At 37.7% G+C, this 27,274-nt stretch overlaps 1 protein-coding gene across 4 annotated transcripts in view; it reads left to right on the forward strand.

The window, feature by feature from the left end:
* The window catches only part of LOC115446086 (homeobox protein araucan), a 120,610-nt gene that overhangs the window by 80,572 nt on the left and 12,764 nt on the right, over positions 1-27,274 (forward strand). For all 4 annotated transcript variants that reach the window (XM_037443941.1, XM_030172640.2, XM_030172641.2 and 1 more), the window contains 2 exons: positions 3,579-3,947; positions 20,498-20,610. In XM_037443941.1, coding sequence (XP_037299838.1) covers positions 3,579-3,947; positions 20,498-20,610 — 482 coding nt within the window. The remainder of the gene's footprint in view (positions 1-3,578; positions 3,948-20,497; positions 20,611-27,274) is intronic.

Below are 27,274 nucleotides of genomic sequence, written 5' to 3' on the forward strand. Positions count from 1 at the left end.
TGGGTTTTGAACCCGCGAACATTTGTCTTGGCAGTCCGTTTCACTCCTTACCAGACTAACACCGCTTTTATGTCTAATAATTATATTTTATTTATTTTTGTTTAATAACTATAAATATTCATGATACTCATAACACATTTAAAAAAAAAAATGCATCCCTCTAAAGAAGTCACGTCAAAATCTATGCAATCTTTCCGGATATTGAGACTCGGTAATATTTTAAAATAGTACGTGTTTAGATTTCGATATTTGGTATAGTGCGAATATGAGCCTCTGAAAAAACTTAAGAACCACAGATATATAACTAAGTAATAATAATGTATGAAGAATAAAGATCTGAAACATATGATAGTGCATAATAAATAACGAAATGTTACAACGCGGTGACGTAAACAACAAGGCTTATCGAGATCACTTCTGTGCACTCTCGCGGAATAAAAAAGCGAAGATGATTATTGTACATTTGCATAATGCTTGAGAAAATTGTTGCTTAGACAGTTTTGGGTCAGTGGATCAGTGATTAATTCTGCCATTTATCTAAGTCACCTCGTACGATTATAATATTAGTATTGCTCTCGGGTCTGTGCACGTTGACGTCCAATGCCGAGATAAAAAGATTGTTCCCATAAAAAATAGCTCTTACCCTTCACAAATATAGTTCGGTAATTTGCAGTAATATGGGGTAATCCTATTCCTAAGCATTCCATAAAATATTAGTATTGATAAATGACAAGACCAAGACAGACAAATTGTTGATTATAATATTTTTTAGTAACACGTGACTTATACTTCGGGGGACCAAGTAGTCTCACTCGTCATGATCTTAACCTTTGTTCAGGGTTGATTCTGTTGAATATTGATTTAAATACGTATCAATCCAGCGGCTTGTATCAGCCGCATTTGTATGGCTTCGTGTATTTCTGTACTTACCATTGAAAACTGTAGATCAAGGAAACGACGAGAATGTCTCTATGTTTATTTTTTCTACTTTTTAAATTACGTTCTTTCAATACATTTTTTTTTGTTTTTTGGTCAAACTGTTGTCTTTTAGTCACATCATGGAGTCTATGATATCATACAACTGCACTGTTAAAACTTTTGATATCGAGAGGCAATCAAGATTTGTATGTTTTCGTTCGGATAAAATCAAATGATTTGTCAATTGGGATTTCAGCACGATATGACGAAAGAGCATCGTGATACACATAATATGGCATAGGAAAACCCCCTATATACTATACATTACTGCTTACACCTCTGCCATTTTTCTATTTCATAATATAATGATTTATCAATTTTCCCTCTAGAGTTAAGGGTAAATCGACTGTGGAAGGCTCTGCCTGAAATGCATTGTCAGGTCGGAGAATACTTTGTATCGTTTTAATAATAATAATAATATAAGCCCTGTATTATATATACTGTCCCACTGTTGGGCACGGGCCTCCTCTACTACTGAGAGGGAATTGGCCTTAGTCCACCACGCTGGCCTAGTGCTGGTTGGTAGACTTCACACACTCTCGAAAATTCCTAATAGAGAATTCAAATATTTTTTAGAAAAGTCAGAGGTGTGTGCACTTGGGATTTGAACCTGCGGCCATTCGTCTCGGCAGTCCGTGCCACAACCAACTAGGCTATCGCCGCTCTTTGTATCGTTTTACATATGATTAAATCATTAGGCTAGAACTGTCAGGGCTAATGTCAGAGAGGCAGCCGATTATAAAATGCAACCGAATTATTTCTTCGATGGGCCTCAAATATTGTATTGTGTTAACCCCAAAATAGAGTTCGATAAGGTCAGGTGGAAGAGAATGTGATACAATGACAAGGGACTTCATGAAAATGTTTTATAATTATTCGTGGTTACATTATATTGGTTTTGCGTTACCAACCACCCCCTGTCTTCCTGTGCAGGCTTCACGCCCTTTCCGTTTTGTGGTTGCCAATTAGTTTCCTTTACAGGTACTTAGTATGGCAAAAAATTTCAGGCAAACCCATTACTTTGTGGCTATTAACATACAGTCTTACTTATAAACTTGTTTTAGCGTTAGGTGGTTCAAAATTGCTTAAATTGCTGTCAAAAACATCACCGGTTCCTAGTTTAAACCTTATAAAGAGGCAAGATGGCGGGTTTGACTTACAGCTTATTAAGTAAATTTGTGTTTTAACTAGCTTTGCGAATTTTTGTATATTTAAGACTGCTAATGTATAAGAAATTTCATAATTTCTAAAATTAATTACCAATATTTTAATTTATTATGGGCTAGTGTTTATTACAGAACCATGATGCCTCTTAAATATAATTTTTTTTTTAAATTTAAAACTTGGGTTTTCCATGAAATGTTAAAGACACAATTTGAGTTTATTACCTATAAAAATAACACTCAAGCATAATAAGTATATATACTAAATTTATGCAATGATTTAAAATAAAATCAAACAAACTTACACTAGCCTGGAGTCCGTTTTGAGGGGCTCGCTCTGTTTAAAGAAAACAAGTTGACGCACTCAAACGGAGCGTCAGAGTTGAAGTGAGGTTCAGTGTGTACATAGTATCTTATCCTATTATTTCTAAGTCAACTTGGTCCCAATATTTGATCAAATCTGTTGGCGTCCCTTTTCCTTTAATTTCTCGCCGACAGAAGTGCACTTGAATATTATACGAATTAAATACATTAGTTAAACATTCCTGTCGAGTTACATTCATGAATACTATTGGTTAAATTAAGTGCTTAATTAATAACATTTCAAAATTTTATAGAACCTGAATAATGTTAAGATTAAAAATCAGATATGTGAATTTATAAATCAATTCACGTTGTTTGTCGACAAGTGCAATTTTATTTAACCAAAGTCTTAATTAAGTAACACATCATAATAACCTTACTGACCATCTACCTGTACGGGAACCAAATTTGGCCTAATAGTCCGCAGAAGCTCATGCTCCAATACAATATCAACGCGCGGAACAAGGCGTTCCGATTAACAAATTGTGTCCATACCGTCATTCCTTTGATCAACCGAGCGCTAACACGGCTCTTTATAATATGTTTAGTGATTTTTTCCACGAAGTAATTCGAGATTGTCTTCATCGGTACGAGACGATGGGCGCGTCACAAGATGCTTAGATTAAGCGGATGCCTCTGATATTATCTTACTGCTCTGCTGCCCTAGAAATGGAATTAATTTGCATTCATTTAAAAATAAACTCGTAAGAAAGCTTTTCACTCGTTACTTGGTTAAGTGGACAAAACGCTGGTTCGACTCGCCTTTTATTTTGTAGCGGTACTTCGTAACGGAAAATAATGTTTTTGATTATGTTGTCGCATATAGAAACTAGTGAACTATCTACTGATGTGTGTACTTACAAGTACTCATAAAGGTGTATCAATCACGTGATGATATGGCATGAGATATAACTATTGCAAAAAATTCAAAAGTTGATTACACCTGGTTATATAGGTAATATTTTTTATGTTCAGCAAATATAAATGCATATTCATTAAAAATAAGTTATTATAATATAAGTAGAAGCATTTGCCCTTCTCTATCGATTAAGGATATAAATGTGTATGTTGCAGTTGCTCGTGGGCAGCAGCGGGGCGGGCGCCGGTGGCGCAGCCACCTCGCCGGACGGGGGCTCGAGCTCGGCGCCGCCGCTGTCACCGGGCGGGTCCGGCGTGGCCGGCGGCGCGCTCTCCCCTGGCGCCGGCAGCCACGCCAGCACGCCCGCCGCCTCCTGCTGCGACACGCCGCGGCCCATCATCACCGACCCTGTCTCCGGACAGACTGTGTGCTCGTGCCAGTATGATGGAGCCCGTCTGGCTCTCACCTCCTATCCCCGTCTGTCCGGTGCCGCGGTCGGCGTCTATGGAACACCTTATCCGTCGACAGATCAGAACCCCTACCCAAGTATCGGCGTGGACAGCTCAGCGTTCTATTCACCTTTGGTAAGTTTAGAATAAAGTATAAAAGCTCGCAAACGCATAATTTAAAGCTAATAACTGTTTAGGCAAAGTCGTGATACAGTTTATTTCAGCGAGCATCAAATAGGCATTGACCACGACCCGCTTGTACCCTCCTAAAGCAGAACTTACAGCACACTGCAAATTGGTACCAATAGGTCGTTTGCTGTTTGTCCGTATACGAAGTAAGGTTTATCGCTCTCGCCTGCGATACAACGTGTTTGGCTTTTCTGGCGTGGCGTGCGAGCCATCGGCGAACCGGTCCGGACGCGCTGAGCCAGAAAACCACCGACACCTCGCAGATCCCGCCGCCGCCCTGTCACGAAACATTAATATTTAAACTTAAAAATAAATTCCAAAAGCCACCGCCATTATTATAGCAATTACACTTTATCTGACTTCAGTTCGACCCTGAAGAATATTTTACATTATTTCATGTGGCGAACAAATTCTTGTATACATAATATTTTCTTTCGACAGTTGCGAAATTATGACAGTTGGTGAATGTGGAATCATAAAATTAATTTCCAATTTGTGGTTGCTTAAAATCGTTGGTGACCAGTGTTCGGTTTAACGCCTTGTCTGCGCAAAGAGGACAAATTGGCGGTCTCGGCATGCGGCTGAGCTAATCCCCTCGTGGAACCTTAAGCGCCCAAGAATTACATACCTCCGACCGGCTCCCGTTGGAGCTGCAATTATTTCGTAATCTAAAGAAGGTTCATTACTTAGAGTTCAATATGAACTGGAATCATTGCTCTCGTTATTCATGTTAATTGATTAGTCCTCCGTATACACGTGAAATATATTAATCCCAAAATAAAAAACCATTGGATACGTATTTTTTTTTTATATTTACGACTTAACATTACAGCATGCGTTCTATAACACTTGTAGCATTATATAAATTCTATTAATACCTCATATATACGAACAACGAACTGCTATTAGGATGGTTGTAAGATATCTGAAGTAATAACTCACAAACGTTCGTGTGACAAATACAGATGCATCCCGCATTGGCAACATCGAGATCTCTATCTATGTTTGTATTTAACGAACTTTGCAAACCTACGCTCTGTGACCCTATGCATGGTTAATAACAGGTGTTTAAATGTATGTATGCTGTCATTGCGCGCCCTGTGCTCATACCTAACTCACGACAAGCCCGGCCGGTTCCGTGCAAGCGACAATTTAGCGAACAATGCCGACGCTCCACCACAAATACACTGCTGTGCTGTCTGCGTCTGGCTGTGTAAGTCTTCATCACGCCCCATTCGATATTAACTCTTTAGTTTAACGATATAAAGTTTATTTCTGTTCGTCCCATCCCGTGAGTATTGCCGGGGAAAATATTCAACTGCCATTTTTGTACAAGCGCGACTCCGGTGGCGCCGTGCGTTTAAGTTGCGAGTTACTAACAATACAGCCAACGCCATCTTTTATCTATTGTGAGCCTTTGATAATCAATAAAAGGGTTCGCTTGGTGTAACCGCGTTTTAATGACGTCACTCGTGCACAACACACTACTTCGTGATTAATGACTGTAGCGCGGGGACTCTGTTATCTCCTACTGTATAAGTTTTGAGACTAGTAAATACTCAATAATATTGACAGTTTTAACTAATTGCTGTCTCAGTCTGGTCTAGATTGCAACAGTCTAGTACATGCGTATAGTATTGATACTGGATATGGACATGTTTAAATGCAATAATAACAAAAGAGTTTCGCTTTTGCAATAAAAGGTTACGATGCTAATAAATATAAGATATACCAAACACAAAGCTACCGCCGCTCTCATAAAATCAGTAAGCATTTGTCAAAATTACTAAAAATGTACATTCACAAGATTAAAGCTGATTCAGACATTCGGAACATGAAAGATTTTATTAATGGATTGGTGGAAAATCATGAAAGAGGCAATAAAATCAATCGTCGACGTGGCGCGAGACGCGCTGCAGCATGTGTCCCAATGCATACATTTCTCACAATTTTATTGCGAACGGAAACCTGTGAACCCTTCCCATGCTGCGTTATTGCCCATTGATAGACATACGACTCAACGTCCTAAATTAACAACCAAGAAAACTTGGGCTCTTTGGTTTTGTGATACCGAGTTCAGGTTATAAATAAATTCAAGGTTTGAGTTCGATTCCCAAAAGTTTTTCAATCCGTGAAATAAAGGGTGTAAGTGGCTACATGTTGTGGTCTAATAAGATGACAGTTTCTGCACTCTAGCATCATGGGGCTGATAAGCTCGGTGAAAAATAGGTGCATCCATGCTGTAAGGGGCTATGTAGACGAGGGCCTATTCATCATTCATACCTTCTATATGTGTGTAAGAAATTGTTCTCCCTTCGATATATACTTAATGTTTTAAACACTGCTTTACTAAAAAAGTACTATTCTCATTTCGCAAAACTTCTACGCTTTATTATCACGATCAAATTAAAAATTCGATAAGAAAACGGCTGAAACAAGAAAAAAGCGAGCAACTGCTCCGGTCGACTATAAAAACGTAACAAAACGCCAATTTAAATACATCACTAATCTTAAGTCAAAGAGAATAAGTTTAGAAAAAGGAGACCAGAGATTCAATTAAAAAGGGGGTCGGAGCGAGAGGCAAGATGCGCGTGAGATCGCAGTGGGAGCGGGAGAGAAAAAATAAATAAAAGTGAAGAGAAATCAGGCGAATTGAGAATAGCCATTAAGGTGTTAATTAGGGTCTTATTAAGCCGTCTCCTCCCCGTGGGTGGTCTGGTAGTGCGCGCTTCGTTCATTAATCACTACAGATTCAGTTTCGACCTAATTATCAAATCTGTATCTTGAGAATTAACAATGGCTGGTGAAGTTTTGATGTGTTATCTTTATTATGTCTCGTAGTCTGTTTGCGGCTAACAGCGATGACATTTGTAGTGACTTGTGGAATTAGCTTCTAGAGCAATTCATTAACGGAATATGGATTTTTCAGATTCTCAGATTTTGTATTTCTAAAAAAACGCTTCACGCCTTAATACCTGTTTAGGGGTAAGTAGAGGTTCAGCCAGGGCACACATTTTTCACCGTGTGTGGGATTTCCTAAGATATATCGCTATTTGTATTTCTATAATCATGAATTAGCTTTTGAGTCTAAACTTTTTATATATAAGTCTTCAAATTCAAAGTTTTTACAATTATACTTGTACATACATTTAATTTTTACCAACAGTTGTAGGACATGTCAAATATTGGAGACATAATTTATTATTTAATTATTAAACTAAGGATTGAATATTAAAGAGAATGAAATTATTAAGGACCTTATTTTAAGTTTTATTTCGCCCAAATTTTGCATTTTAATAATTTTAATCTTCTGCACTATAATCACAATATAAATGAGAGCAATAAGGCATTTTTTTTCATATTTGTTATGAAATTGAGAGTTGCTTCAAGTAATTGTAAATAATCAGCCAAATAATTAATTTCTTGTCTAACGGATATTGGAATTCGTGCAACTTGTACAGTATGATTTTAACAGTCTATTTCTACCACAAAGGCAGTGCGCCATTATTATTGTTTTTCTGTTTGAAGGGTGCCATAACTAGAATAACAACTAAACAATTTCAGACTTAGCCCTCTTCAGCGGTCGGAGAAATTGCTACTCCTCGAATATACTATTAGACGACCAAATATATCACAACATCAATTATAATGCTTCCGAATAAACGATAATCAAATACATCACCTATCTAATACTACTAGTGGATAATATTTAACATTGTATATGTGCTAGACGTCTAACGTTTTAGGAGAATGATATTGAGAGAGAAAAATGTATTGCTATAAGTGTCTATATAAAGTAGCTTGTAAGGCTTCGTTCACGTTAAAGAGGTTTCTCAGGATAAAAAGTTTCAATCTCTATACCGAATTTTATCAAAAACCGTTCGGTAGTTTTTAAATCTGTCCCTTTCAGGCAGACTGACGCGGCGGGGACATTGTTTTATAATTTGGAGCAAAGTTTTGAGAATGTTATTTTGGCCATTACTATTCAATTAACTACTTTTTTTAGTTATAATAAAAATTGTTAAATACGCGATTTAATGTTTAGCTCCCAATAGCTCCCAATCGCTTTTGAAGCTTCTGAGCGGATGAAATAATATGAAATCTTTATCTTATCGACTATAGGAATTCTAGAATTAGTAAACTTATAAAATAACTATTCTGCTGTTTAATATTATAAGTGCTGTCTGTAAATCTGTTTTAATATGTATAAACATTTCCAAGCTGGTAAATTGAGTGCGGAATAAAATCTCTGCCGACGACTGGAAGGATAAAAGTGTGATGCTATGTACCTAATACAAACTTATATCCTTCAATGTTAAGTAGGTTAGTAATCATTGATGAAATCATCCCACGAAATCTTATCATATACGTTGTTATTTGGCCAAGAATAATCATGTATTATGAGGGTGTTTGTTTCTTTACGTCATATGAATATTATCTGCCACGCCACATATCTTATTTAACATACGTCAATTAATTTATAAGATATCATATTAATACGTGAAGAAAAAAGTTTGTACCTTTTTAAGCAACTTGCGGGCACGTAGGAGTGTGAGATTTGGTATAATTAAATTTAATACAGAGTGGTTCAGAAGAGAAAAAATTATTAGGAACATGTGTTATAAATATATTAAATTCAACGGTTGAATTTTAAACACTGGGTGACAATCAGTTAAAATATTTTTTTTACATATATCAGCTTCAACATGAATGAAGTTCAGTCCAAGTGATTTTTATTTATGCGACTATACGAAGTAACAATTGGGATATGAAAGTAAATTTTACGTATACTGTATACTTATTTATAAATGACAAGTAAATCCATCATCTACTATCTCCTTGAGTTACTGAAGTATGCTAAGAAAATAGTGAGGAGGTAAGGCATAATGTGCAATAATTACACCGGCTATAATTTTCTTTACAATGGAGAAGGATAGGTTTTTGTTTCTTCTTCGCTGCAAATATAAAATATTCAATTATCTAATAATGTTTATTTATCTAAATAATATGTACACATTCTCTTTAACGCTCAACACTAGACTGCGCGTGTATTGTAGACATAGGTTCCAATTCAATCATTAATAATTACAAAAAAGTATAATTCTATCATTAGTAATTACAATACTTACTAGCTTTTATGCGCTGCTCCGCTCTCGTGGAAGTATTTCTCGAAATAATATCTGTTTGTCAAACTCCTTCTAAATTCCGTAGGAAAAAACAAAATCATACAAATATCTTCACAAACTCGATATGTATGTACAAAATTAATAGACAGTAAGATAATAGAAATGGTTTAAAACCAAACTTCCTGTTACAGCTTATCCTAATAATTTAAATTGCACTTAGACGATAATTAATATTGAAAATACTTAAATTCAAACAACTTCTCGCTGGGCGGTAATATAAAACAGGTAACTAATTAGTTGTTCTCTGGATAGACCACCAAAAGCGTTCGCTGACTGCAAGTGACTCTTGTAACGAGTTCAAAAACTATAAATCATGACGAAATAAAAACTTTCTAATAAGATGCTTGGGGTGCAACAAATAGCATAAATCGAATAAGACCTGTAAAGAGACGATATATTATACAGGGAGACACGGTTTAACAAATGTATAAATATTAGCGCTGTATTATACTATCTCACTGGAATTATTTAATGTACGTGTTAACAGTGTTTTAGGTAGGTTGCCAGATAAGTTTGTGATTCGCCGATGTTTGTTTTAAGTGTGAAATTTTCTTGTGCGGCATATTTACAACAACAAATTATTTATGTTGGTTTAAATTCAGTGCACCGAAAAAGGATCACAACCGGAACAGTAGTCCTAATTTATATATTTATTTGTCAAAAAATGGCCTTTATTGTTAAGCCAGTAGATGGACCTTTTGTGTGCCAAATTTCATCCAAAACTACTTAGCTGTAACACTAAAGTTCATATTTATGTTTCTCTCCCTTGTAAAACGAATAAATTTTATCCATATTTTTATTGGAGGCAAGTTTCTAATCTTAAGTATACTTTATCAGCAGTCACCTTTTATGTTCGGAAAGCTGTTTTTCATTGCCTCAGCTCACCTCAACGCCTTACAATTGAATCCATAGCCGTCCGCCATTGGACACACTCATTATCCACATATTATTTAATCTGTTTATATCATAAATATAATGGTTAAACTCTAATACCGCCATTAATATTTCGCTGATTAATTAGAAGCCGACCTTGCTTTCTGAGTAATAGCTTCGAACAGTTTTGTTTTCCTAGTAATTAGTCTAAACCGTGAAGACACGTTTAAACTGGCACGACAACGAAATTTGGCGTCTAAGTTGATTTAAATAAAGTCGAATATTTATTTCCCACCGAGCGACTTATAGCTGTTTATATGTGTGAGTAGGTAGGTGTATCTCAAAACGGATAAGTTATCTTCAGATTACGTACGTAGATTGATAACATTTTAAAACATAATGGCCGGTTTTATTTTCATTCGAAGATTACAACCGTAGTATTGACCGCAAAAAGGTTTATTAAAGCGCTCGCACAAACTGTTTGGTTATAAAAATTAAGTAATTTAAGGTTTTTTTATATCTCCACAAAGTTTTCAGCGGATTTGTAAATCTAAACCAGTGGAACATAGTTTATTCACTTTTTGTCGTGTTTGCACTTAATTATGGACAGCGAAATGCGACGTGTTTTAATACCTGGGGTTAAACTATGCACACACGATAAATAGCAACGCGTATCAAAGTTTAATAAGCACTTGAAGTGCTTTCCTATCCATTTGAGGTTGATAATATTGTGCAGGCTTCATATATCACATGTGTACATTTTTTCTATTTGCGATGGCCTCCCATACATGATACACCACACGGCCGCGCCGTACATAATATGAACCGCCATTGCTTTAATGATGCAACAGAACCGATGAAACGTGGGTGGGCTTATCAATAGGTACATCGACGATTTGACATAAATGCGTTATACTTAGATTACCTATGTGACAATCGATAAAATGTTGTAAAGCGCCGCCACGCAGTGATTGACACCGCGCGTGTTTGCACAGCGATATCCTGATGCAGATACACCTTCTGTATCGGCCGCCTTATCTAGCGGACACATAAGCGTTTAAATGATATCGTTCCAAAAGATGGTCGGGCTTCGGCTAAAAATACACAGCTGATAAATATGACACGGCCCAAACAATGACCGTTAGCCAACCCCGCATTCCGCAACCCTCGTCTCACCTCGGACGCGTTAATTGCTCCGCAAATATACTCATCTTGGCACTAAGCGTTTACTTGCCGACTTTAATGACTGGGCAAACAGAGTCCGCGAGGCGGTCGCGCGGTCAGCCGCGCACAGCCGTTCCGCCGCTAATAAATCTTCGGCTTTTCCCCGATTTCCCGACGTCCCGCAGCGGCCGCCGCCCCACGTCCACTCCCGCACTCTTATAAATTACCTACACGCTTATACTATAAATCAAACAATCGTCGGGCTAAATGCATTTACTATTGTTTGAATACACGTCTAACACGGGCGTCGTGACCGGCGCGGTGATGGCCGGTGGTAGTCGGTGCTGCGTGGCGTGTGCATGCGAGTGTGAGTACATCAACGGCAATAATTTTCGCTTGCGCCGAGCCGCGACCACCAGACGTTAGTCGGCATCGTTCGACGGCACAGGAAATTTGTTACGTCCCTTTGTTAGGTCCGGAACTGAAGGATATTGCGACTGTTCCGTGTGGAGGCGTTCGCGATTAATCTTAACCGAAAAGTTGGGCCGTTTCCTTGGCCAAAGGAAATCGTCTAATGCGCGATAATTGAAAGTTTTATGTGTTGACGAGGGAACGGTAATAATTGCCCAATAAACAATAGCACGACGCACCGTTTATTAAGCGCTCTGCGACCACTTAACATCATAAAGGTGCTTATACTGGCCGTTATCTCGACCGGAAGTTGAAAAAACTCGATCCTCGCGTAATTTTTGTCCGCGCCACTAACCTCGCCCATCGTGTTAAGCATTAGTTAAATAAAAAACAAGGTGTCGATTAAACCAGAGATAGCTTTTAACTACGTTATTATTTAATTTGAATTTGTTTTAGGATGCCGTGGTTTCGTGTTCTAACCTGCATTAGCATAATAAAAATGCAGGCGTCGCGTAGTACACAAGCGAATTATTCAAATCGCCCGTGTTTTTCTACTTCCTTATTATCTACAAATATAATAAGACCATTACGAAAATAAATAATTATAAATATTTTCTGTTTTCGAATGGACGGGTAATTAAATTTTAATTTATGATCTCAAGTTTTAGTATATCGGTATCTTCTTTAGTTTTACATCGGCAGACATTTTCCATGAGAAACTGCTGGTGTAAACCTTTTTATTTTACTCTCCTAAATAAGATTTCACTCTTTGACACAATAGGATTACTTAAGTAAGTAAAAATGTATACAGAAATCTTAAGCTCACACAAAGGCTGTTACAATTGGCTTGAAATGGCAAAATTTGAGCGCCTTTACAATATTGTGACACATGACAGTAAATCGCACGCCGTGATAGAGCAGTAAGACCACCGGGACACTGCACTAATTCAAATCGGAATAAATGATACGTCACCGGCAACAATAGCCCAATGAAGATGTCAGTTCGTGCGCACGACGATCTGCCTACGATGTATACTCAGTGAAAAATAATCGCAGTGGAACGCTTTACAGTTGGTAAATTTGGAGTGAGTTTTTTGCGAGTTATTGTAGCTATTCGGACAGATGTCACAGGCAGGGAATCCGCGACAACAAAGGCGCCCCGGGGGCGCTTTGTGCCTCGCACCCCGGCCGCCCCAGCCACCGCCCCGCCGACCATTAACGCTGACACCTCTAACGTTTATTTTTGTATCAAAATAATACGCGTAATTTATTCAATTTATTTATAGCTATATTCAGCGTATAATAGTTATTGCTCTAAATGGTTTTAAATGTCCGTATTTTATAAGTAATTTATACAGAGTGGAGCGATGTATTAACCCCTGACACTGGTTATTAGCAACACATCAGATAAATACGATATACGCGCGCTGCCGGAAATACTTATGGGACCTAGACGCCGTTGAATGTTCATTTTTTAATGTTAATGCCGGTTCTATTAGAAGTTTTGTATAAGGTTACATTATTACAGCTGTCATGTATGCAAATGCATGACCTATTTATGTTGAAGGTGTTAGTTGTAGAGTAACCGGGAGTTTTAGTAGAACACAATTTGCGTTTGCATTGCGGTGTGTGCGAGTGCGGTGTACCGGGTAGAGCACGTGGCGAGCGACTGCGGCGGCGGTAGCGTGCGCGGGCGCTGGGGCGGGCGACGTCGTCGGTGCGACTGTATCAATCACGAAGGTTCAATAATAATTGATCGTCGTCGGCGGCGGTGCTCCACGGTCTCCCCCGACCTAATTACCTCTCTCGCCCTCCACACGCTCACGGCTCATTAAGAACCGTCTGTTGTTTGTTCTCCTAATTAAAGCGGAGCTTTATCGTTCTCGGGGCCCTGTCTAATTGATATCATTGCGAGCGTTTACGATCATTGAATTACGTCGGCCGCGATCGGTTACCGCCGGGTTCCGCAGTTAAACGTGACCGCACATTGTTTGTGTCTGAGCTCCAATTGACTTGTTTAATCCCGGTTTATTGTTTATTTATTTATGGTAGGCTGACTGAACGACGCGAAATGTCGCGACGTCTTTGCGCGCCTCCGCATCTATGGAGAGTGGAGAATTGTAACGTCTAGCCACTTTTGAATTAAACTTGAGGTTTGTAAAGTTTTATTCGTTGTCTTGTTTGTTTTGCGTGGCGAATGTATTAAATCGGAAAGTTATGAGCGTCGATAGCGCATTCGGAATAACATTGTGATAACGGAGAACAACTCAATCGAAAAATGTAGTGAATCGACTAACGTCCAAATACGAGCCGAATGAAGTGGTTGTAAAAATAAATGTGTCCGATCGCGAACAGCGTGTCACGCGTAATAAAATAATATCAATCCGATACCGGACCAAATAACGCATACGTTCCTCCAACTGGAAAATAACCAATTTCGTTTAAATCACAATCTAGCAGTTCTTTGATACCCGTGAAATTGCCGTAACGAAATAAATGTTAAATAAAACGTAAAATAAAATTATTGTGCCTCCACAAACAAATAATTGGACGGGATGGTAGGTACGTACCTAAACCGCCCGCGCCCGTCGCCGCTCGTTTTATGGCTTATTTGGGGGAAAGCTTTATTGAACTTGGCCAAGTTGTTTTTATTGTCGAACGAATACGGGCCTTAACTCGAATCGTGTAGATTTGAAATCGTGTACACGCCACCGATTGCGTCACCGTCGTGCGCCATGAAATGACTTTTTCGTTTGTATTCGGTCTTTATCCACTTAGAGTCATTCTTTTTTCCACTCACCACAGTTCACTTTTAGATTTTGCTAGTATTTCCCACAGCTGTTATTATTTTATGTATATATTTTTTGCTATTAATAGACTACAATAATACTAGATAGTACGACATGTAGTTTTGAAATGTAGCTTTCAAACACTTACAAGTCTGACCTTTTATAGTAAATTTATATCGGCTTTCGGTAACTGAAAGACACGAATTCATTGTTTATGTCTTAAAGATAGCATCATGTAATTAATGCGTATTAAGAATTATTAACCGCTAACATATAAAGTTAATGCTTATTCTGTGTTTATTTATATTTTATGCTTTATATGGTGTTTTCGTTTTAGGGAAGCTTCATTTTAAATACATTCAATTAAAAGCTATAAATTCTTCCAAGAGTCATTTACACCGTTACTAACTGTTGCACCTTACTAAGAATTTGTATTTTAAATTCTAATGCCATGAAGTCAAGTTCGCCTTACTACAACTAATTTCGGAGAACTGCCTAAAAGCTTAATTAAATATAACATGTACTTAGCATATAATCAGCGCTCTGTATACAGATACCTCGTTATCCTTTTCTTATTACCGCAAGTAAACTCTCGTCATTATAAGTAACCGTATAGCTACTTACCGAAAGCCTTTGAAGAATGCGTACGCATACAGTTTTTTAATAGACAGCGACAGTCGCAAATAAAAGTTTATGAGGCGAAAAATGTAACCGCCAAACACAGCGAGTTAGTAAGGCGGCGTTCAATTGGTGCACGGTAGCCAGCAAGCTGAGTCGCGGAATGATGAAGTGGAGTCAATTTGGCAAAGCGGCAGCCCGACGCGGCGACGCGGCGCCCCGGGCGGACGGGAGTCGGGCCGCGCACTCGGGACGCCAGCGCCAGCCCGCCAGCCCGCCAGCCCGCCAGTCCGCCTAACGCACCCCGCGCCAATTTATGAACCGTCAAATAACTTATCACCAGTTTAATGCAATGAAATAAACCAGCGTTATTTATCACACACCGCACATATCACTCGAACGTGAACTCTGCCTTTTTTCCATTTCTAGGGTCGCTAGTTGGCTTTTATTTATGGATCTAGCGGCGCGTGTGAGTAACGTTAATAGTGGGGCCGGCCCCTTTTGCTACTGTTTATATTTATTTGGGGTTCGTGTAATGAGTCTATCTGGCGCGTTGACTCGCGAACTCTGTGGAGAATTGATTAAAATGTTGTTAGATTCAGTCTTACGGAATAAGGGGGATGAATTGGTGTGGATAAGATTTTTGAGAGCTTATAAATGAGATCTGTAGTGTGGGTGCTGTGTGGGAAATGATATAGGATTAACAATGTTTTTGTAAGAAAACGACGTGTTGTGTTGTTTATCTAATTATTGCAAAGTAAAAAAATTATGTAAAATTTACAAAGGACGATGTGTAAAAATATTATATTAGTAATAAATGTTTAAAGACAATCTTATATCAAGCAATGATGACATTCAACGAAGCACTCGGCCTTTGCAATCACTTTGCGAATGGGCCCTCAACTCACAACGCACATGTAAATATCAACTGAGAAGGAAATTAAATTGACTATAAACCGAATCATATTCAATTTGGTCTAAGTGAACATCGCATAAAACTTTTATTGACATACCGCGGTACATAATACTCCTCTATGCAAACATTTAATGACTGAGAACTCGACTATTATAAAATGAAAATGAAATGGAATATAGTTATTTGGGAGATGATAAAGTAATTGTTTTGTTTAGTGTTTGTTTGTTATTCCATTAAATAAAATTACTAGATTTAAACTTCAGAATAATTAGGCGTTTTAAATCATCTTAAATGTAATAGGGTAGATGAAGTAAGAGAGGGTTTAAACAGATGCTTACTGCGCCTGTGCTTCGATACGCTACCTGCTATTTACTGAATCAATTGTCATTTTGGGCGTCAACTCAAAAACATTACCTAAGTTGACAGTTATTTCGAAAATCGAAAGTAAAATTATATTACGATTAAACAAGAAATCAGCCTGATTTCTCACTATTTATTTTACATTCTTAAGTCGAAATAAAATTGCGAAATAAGAATCATTAATGTATACATAGCCACGTGTGTCGATCTCGCTAATGCGTGGGGCGAGACAATCATCAGTCATAGTTAACGCGCCCACGACCTCTGAGGGAACTACTGTCATGGGCAGGAAAAGAGCTCATTTTATCTCAGCTACCACAAAAGAGTTACCACCGGGAATTTGTCACTGGCTTATTTTCGGGGGACGTCGAAAAAATGTAATGTTTACTTACAATGATGGATATTAATGACCCAAAAGATCACTTTCAGCCAATGTCGCCCTCACTTTGCTCTTGTGATGGAGGTGATTGTAATGAATATTAGTTGTTTGTAAGTAATTTTCGGAGTTGTAGCCAGTTTCGACTGGGCTGGACATGATACCAATCGTAGCGAGGGATCAACATTTTATTTTTGTATAATTCAGCCAGTTTTGCTCTTGATACAACTAATACCCTCTTCTCCAATCTTCTTTAATGGCAGTAAATACACCTTGTAGCAGGAGCATCTGCAGATACTTAATGGACTGAATGGAATATATAATCAACCTTATAAACGCGTCGCAGTTTTTATGTTTATAGACTTGTTATTATATACAGTTTTAGTGTATTTGTTCAGGCTAATACCAATGATAGAGTTGTGAATATCAAGTTCTAAGAAAATACTTAATCAATTAATTTATAGAAGCGAAGACGAAAGTATTAACAATCCCAAAATTTATATAGAAGCGATATTGACAGGTATTTCGACGGCAAGGCCATCTAGACTACAGTTTAGAGCTTAGAAAGCTAAAGCACCTTAGCCTCACTGATAAAATAATTTACTTGGTGTACCAAACATTTTAATATTTTTTCAAGTTGAGTAATTATTTTGCTTATAAACTGGCTTCATTTGCATAACACAGTCGACTTGTCCACATGCGTACAAGGTTTTAAATAACTTTAGCACAGAAACTTGTAAGCGTTGCATGTTACATAGTGTTTACACGCTGTATCGATTAAGCATTAGTAATTATATTTTAATGAGTTATTGTTGGGCCGACTTCACGCGTGACGATAATTAGATATCTCCAGGGAACTGTGTATTTTCCCGGGGCAAAAACTGTTCTGTCATTTTGACAATATGCTACCATATTAATCTATACTATTACTTATATGAAGCCGAATAGTTTATTTAAACGCGCTAATCATTGGAGCTACTAGCTTGAATTGAAAAATATTTTAATGTTGGGTTTATTTACTACATATCGAGAAAGCTCATAAGTCAAATAACAACGGATTTTGATGATGAATTTTGGTGTGGAGATAGTTACTATACTTTCTATCTTGAGAAAGTATAGGATAGCTGGACTGCTATTCCGGAAAACTCTCACACGGGCAAAGCCGCGAGCAATTACTAAATAATTATCTTCCAAACAACTTTACTGAGATAGGTTGTTTCAGATAATCTTTAATGTCCTCGGGAATAGGTAATTTCAATAGAGAAATTGCACAACAAAGATGATGAGACATATGTTTCTTATTTTCTTAAGCTTATGGTCCTTAATGCGAAATGTATTAATCGTATACCACAATAATATTTTTATTGTGGCGTACGGCGATTGTCTACCCTAACCAACAAGCCAGGTTATCTAGCTATAAAACCAAGTACCTACAACATGACTAAATGATAGCCTATATTATAAACCAATTGATAACAATTTACAATACGTGTAATAGTATAGTTAGTACTCCAACAAACATTGGATAGTAAGCCGTTTCCTTACGTAAATACTAAATAGTGCATACACATCCGTGCAGTGTTCAGTCAGTGCCGACGACGGGCTGTCTATAATCAAATTTACTGGACCTACTGACGGAAGTGAGTGAATGAGTTGACATAAATTGTATGCACTTATATTTTTTATCTGTGACGCTGCGTGCTCACGCGACCGCCCGGGCACATTACGGATGTGTGTGAATGGACCTTAATTGATGTTTCTTAATTAGCAGATAACTGGAAGATTGCTTTTAATGTAATGCGTACCCGTTTAAGTATCTATGAATAAATTGTTAGATATCCATTCGTTAATTATTATATGGCAACTTTGAGAACTTATTTATGTTTGAAGTAGCGTGGATTGAAATGTTGCTTTTATATGCGGTTTACTTGCAAGATGATTTATGTTTGATATGTGCAATTTAATATACGTTTAATAACTTATTTGCAATAATAACATTTTCTCTTATAAGATTAAATAATATGATCATAACTAGTAAGCAACAAGCCATGATAAAGCAATATTGATCTTGAGTCCGAGTAAGCAACTAATAATTTTATCATGGGGATTGTGATTTCAACGGTTTTATAAAATCTGTTGCACTGAGCTTCCTAGATTATTATTATTCAGATCATTGCAGCAAAAACCGCTGCAAGCTCATGGATTAAACCTTGTGCATCATTCTACATTGCGGTAATCCTTTGACGACACCGACAATTACTGCAAATAACTAAGACACACAATTTGTTCCAATCAACCATAGATGATATTGTTAGTCACAACTAAGCCCACCTTTACACCATTCATTATCCTATTATCAAACAATACCACTTACTTGTACAGAATGTTACAGGTTATTTATTTTTTCCCCTGGTGCCGTTGCTTTTATTACTCCCGCGTACGTGTGTTAGTTTTATCTATTGTTCGTTTTTTGTTGCTTGACGCTTGTCTCAACACTCGCATTCTATGTCGCAAACAATCATATCGTTATGGTTTCGCGCCAAAATCAATAAGTGAATGAAAAATGCGGTAATCCGATGTAATGTAAGACGGTAATCAAGTATAACTGCAATAATAAGCGACATTCTTTCTCACTTAAAACAGGGGGAAATAAGCTTGGCCTTTTATTAAGTTATCTGGCATTGCAACCAGTGCCATACGTATCATGATGCTTTTCGTTTTATTATCGGAGGAGTGTGTGGAGGCTCCCTCGGCTCATGGTTCACACTTTTAATTTAGCCGCTCGTAACGTATGCGAATGAGTAGGATAGGGGACATCACCCCGGAGTCCTGGGGCCTCGACCCAAGCCGCGAGCCACTCACTGCCTCACTGTTAAACAACTATCACGCGGCGCACCCTTCCCATCAGGCCTTAATAGTTTTCCCCTCTGCATCCATACATTATGCAAATACGCTAGTGATATGTCAGTCTGTACACTTGGGACTTTTATTGTTGTTCGTGAGTTTATTCCCTTATATTGAGTTAACTCTTATTAAATTCAAGCCGACGCATTTGTTGGGCGATTGACTGTACGGCATTATGCGTCCGGACTTATCCGATTACATACGCGTTACTTAACAACTAACCGCTTTCATGTTCTAATGAGTTGTTGATTGTTCATAATTGCTTTATTTTGTTTCTTTTTACTTTTGTGTGATTTTACCTAGGCGGTGGGTTTTCTGTTGTTTTACACCTTTACATGGGTAAAATAACTTCTTGTGACTGAAAAATCTAAGTTGTGTTTTCGCAAAATTGGCACGAACCATCGATATTCCACGTGACGTTGATTATACTACTATCGCATTATAATGATTTGTATAATGATCATAAATAACAGGATATCTCATCCTTCCGTTCCTAATCAGTGATGCAAAATAAATAAGTAATCTCCGACGGCTCGCTGCATGCAATATAAATGTCAAATGAAAACGCTATTCAGATACATAATTAAGGCTTTAAATCATCCAGTAATTGCTTGAGGACAGTACTACGGGCGTCAGCAGCATGTTGATGTTGGACGCGTCCAAAGTTTGGAATACTAGATAGCTATTTGTACAAATGGAATTAGAATCTTGAATCAAATAAATCTGAAATCATAGCTTTACACAATCTAATTATTAAAACATTTGTATTTTATAGGCTAATATATATAGTTAGATATATATAAGTAAATGCTAGCTGAAGTAAACTGTATCAAGTTTAAATAAAATGAACTCGTCGTTGGACGAGGGGCTTTTGTTTATTGTGTCGTGCGGTGTTTCAGAGTAACCCTTACGCGCTGAAGGAGGGTGGCGGCGAGATGTCTGCGTGGACGTCGGCTGGCCTCCAACCCTCCGGCGGCTACTACCCTTACGACCCGACGCTCGCCGCCTACGGGTAAGTCCCCAGGGTCCAGGAGACCTCAGCAGTACAGCCCGCGCCACTTTAGATAAAGCCCGCGCCCGGATTAACATAACACCTCCCTATCGGAACTTATCTCTCTAATAGATTGCAAAGCGAAAGGCTCGTGTTTGTATTTGGCGACTCACATTGACTTTAATAAATTTTGTTGTGCTGCGCACATGTTTTCCCCTTCTTTACGATGTTTCGTTTCGAACTGCGTTACCGAGTGATATTTTTCAACAAAATAATGAATAAATTTTCATATAATTATTGTCATGATTCAATAATTTTTTCGTCGATGAAATAAAATGTTTTATTATGACGATATTTGAGCTGAATGTTTCTATTAACTGGGTGAAATTGTCGTAAAATAGTTTTCATTACGATGTGTCAATGCGTCACGCTACGAGCCGCTTTAAATAAAACCGCGCGTTGTTAATATTTCATTTTTGAATAATCTTCTCGTTAAAATTGTTTGAAAATTATTAAAATGCTTTTGGGAAGTTTACATTCAAATTGTTTGCTAACGAATGGTGATTGACGCGATCGTCGAGTATTTATGCCAGGTTGTTAATATTTTTAAATATTCGGTAATACGTGAAATAATTTGTCAAATATTTTGTCTACGTTGTTTAATTTAGGTGATCTAGATTTACTTGATATATAATTTTTGTATTTAATTTATAACTGCCAATTCATAATGTATTTATCACTATAAAAACAAACATCACCGTACATTATAACATCAGGCATCTACTAAAATTGTAAAATCTTATAACAAAAAAACAATCATACAATTAGGGCCATCTTAACATCATTAACTCCATAAATTGCAAACTTCATACCTTCTAATCCGTTGAAATTAATCTAACGCTTGTTTGGTATATTTAAAAGAATTCATGAATGTATGATTGTAATTGCCTTCCTTTAGACGGTCTAGAATGTTCTGTGCAGTAGATCTACAGTTACGGCTAATTTTCTTAGAATATGTAACATTAAAAAACGCCTAGACAGTATGTAGTAATTACAAGATAAAGTGCTTCAGATCTAAAATAGTCGTTAAATATACCTGCTTTTTACTCAGGAAAGACAACAGCTTGGGTTTGTTAGTATTGTTTACGTCCGTGAAAAAGTTGGCGCGATTTCCTGTACCCTCATTCACATTAGTAGGTCAGGATAAACTTAAGCACATTGGTTTTTGAACAGCTTTACTACGAAGAAAAGATTATGGTTACGGCTATTATGTGGAGAGGTACGCTGAATGAGAACTAGTAGACCAATTGTTCGTCAAACTTATTTTCCTACTTAGATAGAGGGTGAGCACGTATCAATTGGTCATAAATTCCAATTTCTAGCAAGCGGTATTTCAACCCAATTTAACCGTTTATTTATATACTAATACACTATAGATTGTGCTCAGGATTCTACTAAGTCCTACGATCTCACTAACTCGAATATACAGCGACTGGATTATAAGTAATTTTTGATCACTTAACATTATACAAAAATCTAAGTTCGCCGACGATAAAGGCATGCACACACGGAGTGAGTTAGTCAGTGCGTGTCGCCCGCGGGGGACAAATGACCGAGTAACCACTCCCGGTTGTACTCCGTTCCTCTCTAACACGTATAAAGCCGCGCGTGTGACAGAGACAAATGAGGTCACATCCATTCGCGCTAGGCCCTGATTAATTCACAGTTTTTCTTTGAAACGCGATCGCTGGACGCGTTGCGTTGACGTTTTCGGCAAACTTATCAACCCGTCTGACGTGCTGTCAGCTAGAGCCAGGGGTGGTCAACTAGCCGATCGATTATGTCGAGACAATTATTGTTCTCGAATGTAACGACCACGATAAACAGTGGGTAATCGTTTAAAACAATGTTTCACATTGGTAATTACCAGATATCCTGTGTGCGAATTCAGCTCAGGGTGATATTAACTGTAATTTTGTGAAGCCGTGTTTAAATTGTTTACGAGGCTACGGGATGTCAGAAGTTTTTATATTTTCTCATTAAGATTAGCACACTTGGAAATCCCAGGTAGAGATTTGAGTAGTGTACTTAGGGTTGGCGGAACACATTTCCGTCCCACATGTTAAGGAGTAGGAATAATATTGTCCCCACACCAGGCATACGAGGCATATACATTTGCATACAACACACCCATTTTTTCACCTTCCTCACATTCTAAAATAGACTAGACAATAAACTCAATTAAATTCGAGACCAACATAAAAATTACCTCAATTAGACTTCCGTACATTTGTCAACAAGATACAGTATGCGGGACGATGCTTAAATATAACAGTAAGTATACTGCGAGCGGAGCGTTTATAAATCGGCAGCGGCCGTCATAACAGTGTCATAACAATGTATTACGCGCGCGCATCAATTAAATATACGTTTCACGGCGCAATTGAAATTTATCCATCCATGAATCACGTTGAAACTGTCCCAAAATAAAAACAAATCATGATACATCAAAGCGAAGTTATGCTGACAATTCGGTCGCGCCCGTCTTAATATATAGCATGCGGTGCGTTATAATCTAAAAATAATTAGAGGCGACATTAGTTTTTATGCGTAAAAAAGTGACGGCGGGACGGGGCGCACGGAAATACTCCGTGATATATAGCAATCCCGATGGGCGCGTACAATTGTTCGCTCGCATAGGGTGATCAATAATACAAAACAATAAACTCGAGAGCCACATAAATAATTTACAAGTCCGAGCCCGACAAGTGGCCGTCGCTGGTCGCCGGTCGCCGCGTTATGCTGCGCCGCGTCGCGCCGGTCACACGTTCAACAACTTGTCGCGTAACAACTAAACGGACAATATAAATTTATTTGCAAGTGTAATTACGCGCGGCTGCCAACAAAATTATTTTATATTCATTTGGAAAGAAAAACTTCATGAGAGGCTCATAAAACGTTCGGGCCGCGCAATAAGTCCGGCGAAGCGAATAAATATCCCCTGTGAGGAAGGAGTACGGTGAAAAGCGCACATAAGCAACAAAACTTGGCGGCGAGCGTTGGCGCACTCGAGTTAAGTACCGTTGGCGTATTATTTGGAACAGCCTGTAATCTGCCACGCCTGCCGCCCGCCGCCACCGCAGCCGCCCGCCGCCTGCCGTGCGCCGAAATGAAAAATTACTCAGCTATTTTCAACACAAGTCTCGAGCACAGAAAACGTACAAAAATTAGAGAAAAGAGAGAAGGGAGCACTTGTACCGCACCATTGAGATCAAAATACGCAGGAAATTACCGCGCCGCGAGCGCCCCACCAAGATTTCTAAGGGAATTATTTGTGTGCTAACGTTTTGGGTTATTACTTTTAAATAAACCGAATAAGGAGCGCTTGTTAACGAGACATGCCGTTCAAACGTTACTTATGCGCGTTTTTGACGCTCATTTGTTAAACACCCTACGAGGACGTCACACATGACGCGCCGCGCTGCGTACTTAAATATAAACCACTGACTGTAAATGCGATAGTATGGTAGGTATTAGGTATCTTTTCAAATCGCGAGGCAGACAATCGATAGACAATCCGTGAATACATTTTTCAGGGATCGCAATGTGAATCAATCTGTGGCTAATAAATCAAGATAGAAATCGGGGCAGGCGCTACCAGATAAAAAGTATTCAATGTCTCATGTTATTATTAGTTTATCCAAATTCTTATCAGTAAATTTAATTAATCTCTTCGAATCTTTGGCCCTTTTACTTGCATGATTTACAAAAATATTTGTTTATATTATTGTAAACATTTGTCAAAATGGCAATGGTAAAAGTATTCGTTTTAATAGCCCAGTAAAATAATAGAACAACAAACATCAAGAATTTAATAACAACACGCCGAATTTGTCAAGAAATGAAGTTCAAACCCATAAATCATGCGATAATTTCAAACAAGCTCCGGGCGCCTGCAGTAATTATCGTTTCTAATTGATTTGGAATCGGAACTGATTCCTCCCGGCATTTGTTAGGTAAAATCATAGCGTATTTATTTTTTGTCATCATGAAAATAATCATTTTAATATACACTTAATTATTCTGATAGCGTGAAAATTAACGAATAATAATCTACTTAAATATGACTTAATATAATTTAAATGTATTTTATAAATTTAACGTCACGTTGTTTTAACGAGTTTTTATTATTATTCTATTAAAAAAATATATATAACTTTGAATTTAGAATTAATATTAAACCAATAACAACCATTACGAACGGCGTGTGAAATAAATGCAACGGCCTAAAACGCCTACCGCACTTCAGTTCCGAATCTTAATTCTATTACGAGCGCCTCCCCTCTTTCCAGTAGGGGGTATTACTTACTTATGTACACGTACTCGTACATACTGACGACTAGAGATGGTCGCGGCAAAAATATATTTATTATCGATAAAAAATTTGTATTATTTTGTTTGGTAAGTTTTTACCTGAATATTGCAGTAAAATCAATTTTGTTGATTAAGATTTAAGTAATTGTATAATTTATTATTATTATTAAATTCCTAGTTTAAACAAACCACTAGATCATACGACGAGATTCTGCTTTAAAAAAAATAAAATGATGACCGACCTATATTTACAAACGAAATCCTTAGAAAAAAAAACAAATATATGCCCATTTTATTAGAATTGTTTAATATATGCGTCGTCATATTTGGCGGCAATTAGTTCGTGCCAATACCTATTTGTAGTTATATAAAATGGACAAACAAATGACTGTTGTGTATTTATCCACTAAAATGACAAAGCAGGGCAATTAGTGGATAGATTTTTACACTAATCTACACGCCCTACATGACATCGAAATTTAGCAAAAGAAATACAACATTCAACTGTCTATATTTGTGTTAAGATGTTTAAGTTATATATTATTATTTTTTACTTTTATGCTGATAATTTTCTATATAAGGTAACAGGTACCTTACATTTAAAAAATCAAATAAGTATAATAATAAAATAATATGTTAATAAAACGACATATAAAGAAACAGTCATAACCGTAATTAAATGACCTTGATAATTGATAAAATTCATATTTGTGCCAAATCTCTCTGTGAACTGAATATAGAATTTCAAAGTATCGATATTTTCGGTATCTAATAGCACGTCACTAGGGCGTTCGGGGTGGGCGTCCCGCAATTCCCCCAAGCGGGCAGATCGTAAACCTCCGATACCACGAATTGAATACTCCAAGCTCAAATATGTAGCAACTGTTGTAACTGTGCCGGGACCAGCTTTTCACTACGCTCGTCATTTATCAAAGCCTGCTTGTATGAGAAAATATTCGCAAGCCACGATGTTTATATTTTATACTTGTTATATTTTATGTAAAAAAAGTAAACACAGTTTTCTTTATTTATTACGCAACAGTTTTCTTTGATGCACTTACCTTGTTCATCTCGGCCCCACTCTAAGATTGACTGGGAGAGACTGCCTATGGCATTAAGTGCAAACTAAATAAATAAATACGTTTTATTTTTGAAAATTAGGTACACCTTATGAGTTTCAAAGACTTAGTTTATGTCTTTTAAAGCTAAAAAGCTGAATAGAATTGTCTAAGTTATAAATATTTACTTCAACAAATATATAGAGTACAAAACTATTAATTATAAAAATATATTGAGTATCTAAAGTCAAAGGAAATAAATTGAATTGCGTGTCTCAAACCCGCAGTCAAATAAACATTGTTTACACAAACAAATCTTTTCAAGCACATTTGAAATAAACGGAGCGCAGGAAATGCCAAACAATATTAATCTGGTCATACATCTACCGTGCGCCACACACACATAGAAGCGTTATTAAAAGGACATCAACACCGACTCGGTTACACACTTTGTCTCCAAATTAACAGAGATATAAAGTATTTCCGCCCGTGAAAGTATTAACTCCCCGCCGAATGCATGTGTTCTCATAGGGCGGCCTCTAAGTGGACTGTCTAAATTAATTAACTCGGCTTATGAAGGAAACGGGTCCGTGCAGCTGCTTCAGAGCTGAAAACCGGCCCGCCGCCGCCGTATCAATAAAACATAAAAGCAATAAAGCGCTGTGTTTTTCCTAAGCGACGTCGCTGTCGACACTAACCGCCGTACATTTCTGAAGAGCTTATTCATGTTCAAACTAATGCGGCTCGGTTTCAGAGGCTTTGCGGATGCGCCTCCGACATATGAGTTAGTTGTATATTACAACTTTACTTGGAAACTTTCTGTTTATTAAAACGCCGTCGCGGGTGTTTATTGAAGCGGTTGTTGCGGTGAGCACGCTGTCATCGCGTGATGTGCTACGAGACACGATGGGACACGGCGGTCGTTTGGCGACTCGGCGACTACACCACCAAGAACAGATGCTGGCGGTGCGCAAGATGGCGTCGCGATCGATTCCTGCTGAGTACGCCCAGCCACCTACGCCTGCGCTGCACCGCCCTGCAATTGCAATCGAGATGCAACGGACCGCCCTTTCACATCGCGACATTCTCCCAAAGATGTTTTGGTCATCTGTTCTGAAGTCTCTTTTGAATTTAATTTAAGTAGACTTTTATAAACGTTCTCTAAATAAATACAGTGTCTCATTATCATCACTGTCGACTTGTAATAAATATTTTAATGTTTTGCCGCTCATAGGCCTAAAATAAACGATGCC

This window comes from Manduca sexta, chromosome 27 (genome assembly GCF_014839805.1).
Source record: "Manduca sexta isolate Smith_Timp_Sample1 chromosome 27, JHU_Msex_v1.0, whole genome shotgun sequence".
In the NCBI taxonomy this organism is placed as follows: Eukaryota; Metazoa; Arthropoda; class Insecta; order Lepidoptera; family Sphingidae; genus Manduca; species Manduca sexta.